Here is an 11,196-nt window from a genome sequence, read left to right on the forward strand (position 1 = left end):
TCCGGAGTTCTGAAACCAATCATATTCCGTTGTTTTCCTTTCATATTGAGCACACTATTAAAGGGATTTACCGAAATATAGATTAGGGTCAATTTTTTGAATAGGAAGCGAAGTTGGAATAGGCCGAATGTCTATGAAACATAAAACTGCTCATCGAAAAATTACAATAAATCTAAATACTGGTCACAGTTGGAATGCGTTTGAGACGAAATCGTAATATGATTAATATATATTTCCGGAAGTAGAAGGAAGTTTTTGAAAAATTGAGTTTTTCGTTTGACTCTAGCAGGTTCTGATCGATTTTATGAGCATTCGATTTTTGCTGTATTATCAATTATATTATTAGGTAAAATGAATGTTATAGGACATTATATCGGAGGTTTAGTATATTCGAAAAATTTCGCAACGTAAAACAGCACATCATCTGATAAAATTATTTTGGCGGTCAATTCTCCTACAGTACAGTAGTTACCGTTGAAACTTATTTATTTGGAGACTTAATATCTTCAGCAAAGTTTACGAGAGTGCTACTACAAATCACTTTGTTAAAGACATGAAGTATCCATGTGTACAGGGTATCAAAATACATTAGGTTATTTGTATTTAGCTTTAATATAAATTCCGTTGTTTATAAACAATAAAGTTTACATTCTATACAAAGCTTCAGTTAGTGCAGCTCACAATAAATTTGTTTTAGAAAAAATAGATTTAAGAGTATTTCGTAAATATCATTTTATAGTTCGATATACTCCCTACTACTACGTGAGCTTGTCGGTGAGCTTAATCTACAAATTTTTATGCTTAGGAATTGGTAGATTAAGGATCTAGGATTGCGGTAGATCCCGCTTTATGGTAGCCCAAAGGCGCGTGCATCTGGTAGCGGATTGATGCTAAGGGATACCCTGACGTCTGGCCTGAATTCTTATTTACATATTCAAATAGTGCCAGAATGATGAAGTATGGGTGAAGGTATTTACATTAAAATTAGGCTAGTTGGAAGTCACTCGGTACTTCGCCTTAGTTTCGCGTGATCAGAAAAATGTCAATAATATTTTAACGTTCCTGGTTGTTTTGAAGAACCTTCACCCACGTGGACCAAACCGACAATTAATGTGGATAATTTCGCAGCATAAGCAAAGACAAACCTGGGCACTTTTTCAGCAGGATGTGTGTGCGGATGGGGGGATCTCTATGATTCTATCTTATGTGAATAATTTAGTCATGTTCACGTTGCTCCCCAAATCTATGAGTTTGGTATTAGTTAACATTATCATAATTCAATGCACACTATAATATTATTGGATAGGCTATATATAATACAGCAATAAGAATATGAAGAGAGTGTGTTCCTATCTGCACAGGCGTCTATTTGGAAGGTCCTCCGCTAATAAGAGATTTTTCTTCCAGCGATATATAAATAGTGGGTCACCTACTTTTTCACAGGTCTTCAGTGATTGGTGGTAAACATTGTTTGGTGGAAAAGACAAACTGAAATAGAAACTGAAATAAAATGGAGCAAATGATGTACGATGGAGGTGTGGTGCTGGTGCGTATTATGCCAGGCGATGGAAATTTATTTGCGGCGCTGGAAAACCAGTAATCCATAGCGATATCGGAAGTGAAGAGCACGCGGCAGCAATAGTCCGGCTGAGAGCATTGGTAGTGGAACATATTAAAGCCAACCGAGAAAATTTCCTCCCATGTCTGACGGAGAGAGTCTCTGATGTAGGAGTTTATGCAGGCATCAACGTAACCAAGAAAATTGAAGATTTTTTGCGACGTTTAACACATCTCAGAGAATGGGGCGGTGAGGAAACCATAGCGGCAGTAGAAAAACTCTAGTAAGAGAACTTCGGAGAGAAAAACAGCATTTTTGGCAACGTATGCCCCGGCATTGTATGGCAACACGTCCAATGTTATAGGGATAGGCAATGTTCGATTGGATTCATTTTTTGACAGCTAAACGCGAATCCAATCGATCCAAAATGGAGTCTCCGCAGTTCTCTTTCTAGAGTTTTTCTAAGCGGCAGTAGCAGCGATTTACAACTGTAGAGTGGACGTGTATAACGAAAATGGCACGATAATAAAATTTAACGAGAGAGGAGTAACGAACAGAACCGTAAGAATAGTGTACCGCATAGGTGGAAGAGGATCAAGACACGCTGAGAGAAATCATAACTCAGTGGTCTGAATCTCACAGAATAACTTGAACGAAACGGAAGAATGGCAGAACCGGAATACACTCAATGCATCTCAAATAAACACAGATCAATCTTTCCATCATTGGAAGTCGCAGGCAGTACCAAAGAGTTGGATCGCTTTATACTAGCGAGTTGAAATGTTAGAGAATGTTCCGATCGAGAAAAACAAGAAACGCTGGATGATTTCTTTGCGAAAGCGGAATATACGATTGTGGCGTTGCAGGAGACGAGGCTAGCAAACTGGACACGGTAAACTATCATTGGTTCAATGTAAACGAGTTTGATGAATTATTATATAGCGATATTGATTCGCAAGGCGCTATTTAAGGGAGATTGCTTTAAGAGGATAAGTTCCAATGCCTGCGCATACAAATGCGATGTCTTCTTAAAACCATTTTTGATCATATCGGCGTATATCAGTAGCACAGAAGTAGGAACGAACAGAGAATTCGACGCACTGGACCACTTCATAATCAAGTTAGCGGACAACATAAGGGAGAGAGTAATGATTTTGGGCGACCTTAATGCACGATTGGGTCGTAATTATCTAGTGGAGGATGATCGGCAGTGGATCGGTAAAAACTTACACCACGATATGTCCAATGACAATGGCATTAAGCTGAAGACTCTGCTCAACAGGCTAAAACTAAAAGATTATGTCACTTTGCGCAACTCACGTTCAGCTAACTGCACCTGGTCGAATAGAAGATCCCATTCGCAAATCGATCATATCTTGATGCACAAAATGGACGATTCCAGCTTCCCTGAAGTGAAATGCTTCTTCCATCCACAGATTCAGAGCGATCATGAAGTGGTAGTATGCTATTTAAAAAGAGCAAAAAACAAACTACCGACTTTAAAACGAAAAACATCACAAGAAAACAGAACGAATAAAAGAGTGCGATTGGAAATTGGTTTGTTAATGGTTGATGAGGAAAGCCGCAAAATATATCAAAACGAACTAGATAAACAATTAAGGTTCAACTGAGAACGCCTCAATAAGCGGCCATCTTGGAAAACGAAAAAAGCAGTTTTATCTCACACCGTTGCTAAATCTTCATGAAAATGAATCATTGCATTCGAGGCATTGGTAGAGTATTTCTGATTGATTTTCATGAAGATTTTTCCAATTATGAGAAAAAACTGCTTTTTTTGTTCTCCAAGATGGCCGCTTTTCCAAGCTTTCTCAGTTGAACCTTAACGGATATTCAAATTGGGGCACAGACGGTAGAGACAAAATGGTGCGGATTGGAGAATGTGATAAAAACGGCGGCGGAGGCTACCATTAGAAAGGCTGGTTCGCCCCAAACGCCAAGGAGAGCCGCAGCCTCTAAGCGTTATTTTTTTGGCAAGACAACGGTTATTGGCAAACAGGAGCGGTGGAGAAAGGAAGAAAGAACGGAAACTGGCAAACTGGAAAGCTAAAGAAGAGGCGGAAAATCAACATTTTCAGGAGAAAGTCGAAAATTTCTTAAAACTAATTGAAAATGATAACTCTCTGAATCGAATGACAACGACATTCCGTTTTATCAAAAGTCACAGGAGGAGAAAGGATACACGGCGGAGGAAGTACCCAAACATTCAGGAGTGGAATGCAAAAATGGAAGTAAATTTGGAAATCGTTCAGTTGCACGAAGGATCCCAGGATGAGAGCGGATCGGATCCAACAAGAGAGGAGATTGAATACATTGTAAGGAAAATGAAAAACAACATTGCTCCAGGTCTAGATGGTATAGCTATAGAACTTCTAAAGTACGGGTCAGACGCCTTGATGGATGAGCTAGTTGTCTTGTTACGACAGGTATTCCGATCTATTCCTAGTGGATGGATTTCAACGGTTCAAGTCCCAATAGCCAAAAAACAAAACCCACAATCTACGGACGATTACAGATGCATAACGCTCTGTTCAGTTGCCTATAAAATCTACGCTAGAATGCTGCTAAACCGACTCGATCAACAAATCCCGCCTGTTATCCTACCAAATGGCGTTCCAAAGCAGAAGAGGCGCATGCGATCAAATCTTCACGCTACGCAGGATATTAGACGAAAGATGGAGGAAGGGTAAACATTCAATACTGATATCGATTGACCTAAAACAGGCGTTTGATAGAGTGGACGTTTCAAAACTATCGGCGATTTTGATAGACATGGGAGTGTCACCGGGATTAGTTAATCATATCAACACTGCGTGCATTGCGGAAAGAACATCGCTCAAATGGTTTGGTGAAAGAACCCCAGTAATTAACAAGGCTAGGGGAATTAAGCAAGGATGTCCACTGAGCCCGAGATTGTTTATTTTTCTGCTACACCACGTACTAATAACTCTGCGGGAACCGATGCCGAAAACCAACCTGGAACACTATGGACACATCATTATACCGTGCATTCTGGCCTATGCGGATGATCTACTATTCGTATGTGACACGGATGAAGACGTTGAAAGGATAATTCGTCTATTAATTCCACTGCTGGCCTCGGTTGGTCTAGAAATAAACACGAGTAAAACCTGCGTCCTCTACAGAAATCCCTACGACATTAACAACGTCGAACCAGACTCCATGAGGAAATTCGGGCCATTCAAGTTGAAAGTAGTTACAAAATTAGGTTACCTTGGTGCATTCGTAACGAGCAGCTTGACACGAAAGGAAACAACAGCGGAAAGGATAAAAAAGCCAACAAGGCTATTCACGCACTATGTGGCTTCTTGAGGAGGTACAAGCTAAATGGGAGGTCGTTGAAAGGCTTTACAACTCCTGTATATCTCAAGTTGCTCGATACTCCATGGAAGTTTCCACGCTGCTCAAAAGGAACAGGAATGCCCTTCGCGATATGGAAAATTCCATGTTGGAAATTCTGCTGTCAATAAGCTCAGACGGAGAGCAAATCAGGAATGAGATAAGAAATGAACGACGCCTAGCCCAGACTGAGGAGGAGGAAAATATCGAGGAGACCGATCAACAAGAACAGATACCTCTAGAACAGATAGCACTAAAGATACTGTAGGGAGAAACCATCAACAACCAAATAAGGATAACACGCCTTAATTTCTATGGGCACATCTTAAGAGGCGAAAATGAAAGTATACTGAGAACAGCGCTGAAATACAGAATCGATGAACCAAAGAAATTAGGAAGACCTGCTTTCACCTGGCGTACAATGATCAAAGAAGATATTGAAAGGAGCGGCATAAATGCAGAGGACAGTGAAATAGATATGCTACCATCAGAGTTTGAAGGATTTGATGAGGAAAGCCAGGGGTGCAGCGGATTCGAAGAGATGTAACCATCAAGCTGGACAATCAAAAACGGTAACAAAACAACATTTGAAAGAGCTAACATAACATAACGTCTAGTGAAAATATTACTATCTTTGTATTTAACACCCATTATATCAACATATAAACAATCTTTTCTTCTCATCTAATGTAGGTGGGTTAGTTACGTTCTGAGGACCATTTAAAGCGGAGCAGACAAACAGACAAGGGGCACAGGTAAACATCAAATTACCAGCACAAATCTCGAGGTAAGAAAAATAGTATCCTAAAGCTATTATTACCCTAGATAGATCAAGAAAAAACGGATATAACACTGACAATGTACTGACTTATGGACGGACATACTAAATGACAACATTACGCTCAACAAACCTTTCACACCCTTCCCCGTCCATCATCCCTTCTTCTCCTCATGGACCAACTCAGCCATTACCTAAACTATCCACCTGACCCGTACCAGGACTGACTTAACTATAACTGTTCCGCCTGGTTTCGAACAAAAAGTTATGCCCCGAAAACAAAACTATGTTCACAACTCCCCACCGTCCCCTACTATTCTATTATTATTATTATTATTATTACTAAATAAGACTAAATGCTTAATGTGGCTACGCCACATCGATTTTTTCTAGTGCTGTCCGACTTCGCTATCGCTCAGTCGGACTTAAACTAGGGATAGCCCCTATGTTTGAGTATAACGGGCAAACTTGTGAATCACAGGTTTGCTTGCGATTCCGATGACAAGTAACAAAGCCACCTCGTCCGGCGGATCCTCAGCGGCTTTGCGCCGCTTCGGATCCTTGGACTCGGTTATGCGGCATAGCCGCAATTACCCAGTTTCGCCAAAAGCTTTACTTTCGAGAGCACAATAAACATACGAGCAAGGTTAGTAGGTACAACTTATTTTTAAGCTTATTAATGAATTATTAAAATTTTCGCTTTCCATCCCTTTTTTAAGCATCTACAACACTAAACTAGCATATTTTTTAAAAGAAAAACATGTTTTCCGCCGACAAGGGAAGAATTACCTAAAGTAAACAATTACCATTTTTTTCATTAGTTGTTGCAAAATAGACCATTAAGAACAATTTCCAATTTTTTTTTTCGAGAAACAGTGATTCGGAACAATCGCCCTGCTCACGCTAGTTTCAGTTGCGTGCAGTTTACCCAGTTACATCATGAATAAATTTCAATGGACAAAGAAAAATAAGTTTATATTTGTCATCCTCCGTAATTGGATTAAATAAAAAAAACCTCCATCGTGGACTGGCAAAGGCAGTCGCAGAACTCGCTAAAACAGTACTAAGATTGCATAATTATTGTACCTAGTTTCTTCATCAATCAAGACTATTGACATTATGCTCTAGTTTCGAGATGCTTAGTAATCTAAATAAGTTTCCTGGTTCAAAATTCTTACCTTAAAATTCCGAGGCGACTCGAGTTGCTGAACATTCTCGAAGAAAAAACAAGAGAAAATCAATCAAAATCGAACTGCTAAAGGTGGCTGTTATTAGTTGCGATGGTGTTTGTTGTTGCTGTTGTTCACGCGTTATATTTCCTTTGTTTTCTTTTACTGTTTTCTCTTGCAGCGTATGCTGAAACAGTTATTTCTGCTGGAGTTATTTTCTGTGAATTTCGATAGGACTGCACATGGAGGTTTCTTAAATAATAATCCTTTTCATTTCGACTCTCACTCTGCATAATTACTCGCTGTTTACTTCGCTTTTAATTCTCCGGGGGAATAATAACTTTCTTCTGTGTACATTTTATTTTTGTTTTATAAAATTAATTTATTAAAATGTCGCGTACGTTCCGGTCCATCACTTCACGCTTAGTTATCCACAATCGCGTACCGCTGGGTCCATTCTTTAGCATTTCGGATCGCTTCTGCCTCGTTGACCTTCCACAGCTCGGCGACATCGTTAGCTAGCGGATCATCCGGGTTGGGGGCACTTAGCAAGGCTTGGATCGAAAGAAGTACTGTGCGTATTTGTAACGCAGGACTCCATTTATCTTTGAGAATATCTAGACAGATTCGGCCCAGTCGATCAATGTTGGGATGATATATTTTCGTGATGAATCGCACCTTTGGTGCCGACATTGGGTAGTCTTCAGGCAGGAACAATTCCAGCTTGAATAAACCGCCCTCGAATGGAGAATCTTCTGGCCCAAATACAATGACATGGAAGTACCGTGCGTTCTGCTCATCAGGCACAGCACTGATCCCTGGAACGGGTTCCTGCATCAGGCGCTGCGTTTCCTTGATTATTCTTCTTGGCAGAGCAGCCATCTTTGTCTGCTGTGCTAGTATGCTTAAGCTCGGATTCACCGATTCTACAATCACCCTAGATGTTGAAAAAACGTAAACTTTTTACTGTCGAAACTTGTTAAGCTGATTTGCAATATTTTAATAGTCCAGCGACTCGGACTTCAAATCTTTAAATCACTTTTTCGCTACTACTAGCGGCTACAATCGAACGAATGAATGATGGCGATGTCTTCTTACTTCTGTCGAAAAAACGCGAACACATTTTTGCGCTCGTCGATCATTGTGGTTAATGCGAGAACTAATCAATTTATCGTTTTACCGTCAACCGAGAATTCGCGATCTAACGCTGGATGTTGACCGTCAGATGGCACGAGAGTGCAATTAAAATCCAGCTCTCTGGCAACCCTATACCATAATTCGGGCCCATATTATTAGGTTCTTTCCTGACAAAGTTAACTTCACTTTATTGACAGTTCACTTGCACTGCTTACATGGACTGAGAAAAATTTGTGTGCGACTAGATTCGCTCGAAGCAAATCGTAAAGAGTTTTTCTAATGCTGTTTTCGGTTTTAGAATCGAGTCGCCCTAGGTTCGCTCTAATGTTTACAGTTTCCATGCAAAAGTGACAGATCGAAGCGAACCTAGAGCAACTCTGATTTAAAAACGAAATCAGCATAAGTCTATGTAAACAGTACAAGCGAACTGTCAAAAACGAACACTCAGTTCATTTGTGACGTCAGCGTGAAGTATTTAATTAGCTCGAATCAAAATTCGTCGAAATGTCAATTGACGATAGGTTCATCCGGAGTGTTCATTTGTGTTTACATTTTGCTAGCGTTGCCAATTTCATTTAGTTTTTGCGCATGCTGTCCGACTTCGGTATTGCTCAGTCGGACTTAAACTAGGGATAGCCCCTATGTTTGAGTAAGCCGGGCAAACGAGTGGATCACATGTTCGCTTGCTTCCGACGCAGAGATGCCAGATTTGCAGACAAGTCTGCAAATTCGCAGACTTTTAATTTTAGCTGCAGATTTTTTCGATGACGCAGATATTTGCAGATTTTTTAGTTTGGTTGCAGATATTTGCAGATTTTTTAGTTTGGTTGCAGATATTTACAGATTTTTGAATATGAAGGCTTTTGGTTACACTAGCTTTCCTGACATTTTTTGTTCTTCCCAGACTTTTAAAATTATTATTGCAGACATTTGAAAAAAGTACCTGGCATCTCTGTTCCGACGGCGGGTCGGTGACTACCTCGCCCGGCGGATCCTCAGCGGCTTTGCGCCGCTTCGGTTCCTATAGGACTCGGTTATGCGGCTAAGCCGAATCGAAATGGTACCCCTTAAGATTGAACAGGAGGGGCAAAAATCGAAAACGAAAAAAGCAGTTTTTTCCACACCGTTTATTAGATCTTCATAAAAATCAATCAGCAGTACTGTAACAACATTCTTCATAAGCCTTCTTTTTCATGAACTGCTGTGAATTGTGTGCGACCAGACGGTTTGTCCGGAATCTCTTTTCAGTTTTGACAGTTGGCTTTTACGCCGTAATCATATGGTTGTCGAGAACTTTATTGACAAACATTCTGCGTAAAGATTCCTCTTATACTTTTTTTTCGTTTTAACGTCATTGTCAGAATCCTGATTTTTTGACATCAGTTTGCAAACAATAACAAAAAAGAAGTGAACAAAAAATTTTAACCCCTGTTTTGGTTGCGCAAAATATTTTAAAGGAAATTCCAGCTCTTTACTATTCAAATTTAAAGTTCTTCAGATGTTTAAGTACTGAAAGTAGAATAATGGCACTTTTGGCTCACAATACGTATCGATGGGCTTTACTGCGAAACACTTGGTTGCTTAATATATTGATCGGTCATCGAAAAAGCACCAACGTAGATGTCATCGATTCTTTTATCAGCGAGCTGGTAGAAAACAAAGCATTGAAGTGGAAAGTTATTAATGATAACAAACAGCAGTCGATACACCCGCGTAAAAATTTTGAAAGTCGAGAAGCAGATCCAGTTCGAAATAGCTCACATTTTCGACTGACCCAGATATATGATGATTTGACTGCAAATCCGATTGTAATAAATATTGATTCCTTAGAACAGCATCATGTCGATAATCTTGTAGAGACTGCGATCAAAGAGGGAAATAAGAAGGATGTTGTTCTCTTGTTTGATCAGATGAATGAGTATCGGAAGATCCCTTCGCAGGCCGTCCTTAACATGATGCTAGAATTTTTAGCCAACAATTCGGACCGGCTTAAGTTGAAACAGCTGATAGATCTCTGCAGGGAAGTGACTCCGTCCTTTGTCACAAGTAGTAGTAATTTAGTGCACTATAACGGGTTGCTACTGTGGAAAAGTGGCAACTCGTTTCAATCTCTCACCTGCTTCAAAGAAGCTTTAACGAACTGCACTTCCGAAACGAAGGTCATTATCAATCGGTTGCTAATGGAAATTGTAGACGAGACGATCGGTAAGAAGAGTGAAGCCGTTTTGTTAGCTGTGATCGAGATGGGAGAGTTTTGCATGCAGGAACTGAAGGATGAGTTTTTGCTTTGCTACTCTTGGGAGAAAAGTTTTCGCAGTCAGTGGTACAGTGATCAGGAGGTGGCTAAGCAATTGTTCGATAAGCACAGTCAATTACGGGAAGCGATATCAAGAAGGTAGTGACATTACTTACATATATTAAATTAAATATTTTTTCATTAAGTTTACGTAAGGACTCTGTCACGGATTTTTTTATTTAATTAAAATGTGTTTGATACTATTTTACTTATGTAATAACCATCTTTTTATTTTTTCTTTTATACTAGGCTAGTCAAAATATGCTTTGAATACCTGCAAGAATTTAAGATAGAGCAAGTCTATCAACTGATGGAACTCTTCCTCAAGCATGAAATGCTGCCACAATGCCGCCAAGTGCTGATACGTCTGTTTGAATATCAATGTTGGAAAACGGTTTTGCATATTAACAATAAAATTACTGAATTTTTAAATTCATTTGCAGATTGGCGTCGAGATTTGCGCGCTTGTTCGGAGATAATGCAAAACTCGATCGAGCTGGATATTCCTTTACCTGATCAATGCAATCGTAAGCTGTTGAACTTACTGCTGGGCGATGTATGCCTGAAACCACGTTCACATTCATCCGATACGACAGAGAAGGCAAAACTGAAAGCAAACATCTACGAACTCAAATTTTAATATATCGGTAGATTGTAAGATATAAAATGGCAAAAAATTAATTTTATTTTGCGATACAGAAACAAATTTCAGTCATATGATTTACGGGGTGAGGAGGATGCATCAGGGCATCACTGAAGTTACAAGTGGACAATGAAGTGGAAGGCCAATCGGAGTCAAGGAGGAAAAATGTTCGTCGTTCGCGACAGATAAATTTCTCTCCAATAGTTGTAAACAATTTGACGCGCTTTTCTTCGACAA

The 11,196-nt window shown here is 39.7% G+C and overlaps 2 protein-coding genes across 2 annotated transcripts in view; one reads left to right on the forward strand and one right to left on the reverse strand.

Annotated features, from left to right (window-relative positions):
• The window catches only part of LOC131688484 (ubiquitin-conjugating enzyme E2 N), a 13,550-nt gene extending 5,549 nt beyond the window's left edge, over window positions 1–8,001 (reverse strand). The window contains exon 1 of the mRNA XM_058972764.1: window positions 6,893–8,001. Within this exon, the coding sequence (XP_058828747.1) occupies window positions 7,307–7,765 (459 nt within the window). The 5' untranslated portion in view covers window positions 7,766–8,001 and the 3' untranslated portion in view covers window positions 6,893–7,306. The remainder of the gene's footprint in view (window positions 1–6,892) is intronic.
• A 1,416-nt stretch (window positions 8,002–9,417) lies between these two features.
• LOC131688862 (uncharacterized) lies at window positions 9,418–11,065 on the forward strand. The gene is made up of 3 exons (XM_058973442.1): window positions 9,418–10,415; window positions 10,566–10,699; window positions 10,760–11,065. Exons 1-3 carry the CDS (start codon window positions 9,544–9,546, stop codon window positions 10,954–10,956), a joined length of 1,203 nt encoding a protein of 400 aa, XP_058829425.1. The 5' UTR covers window positions 9,418–9,543; the 3' UTR covers window positions 10,957–11,065.
• The last annotated feature ends 131 nt before the right edge of the window (window positions 11,066–11,196 follow it).

This window comes from Topomyia yanbarensis, chromosome 3 (genome assembly GCF_030247195.1).
Source record: "Topomyia yanbarensis strain Yona2022 chromosome 3, ASM3024719v1, whole genome shotgun sequence".
Lineage (NCBI taxonomy): Eukaryota > Metazoa > Arthropoda > Insecta > Diptera > Culicidae > Topomyia > Topomyia yanbarensis.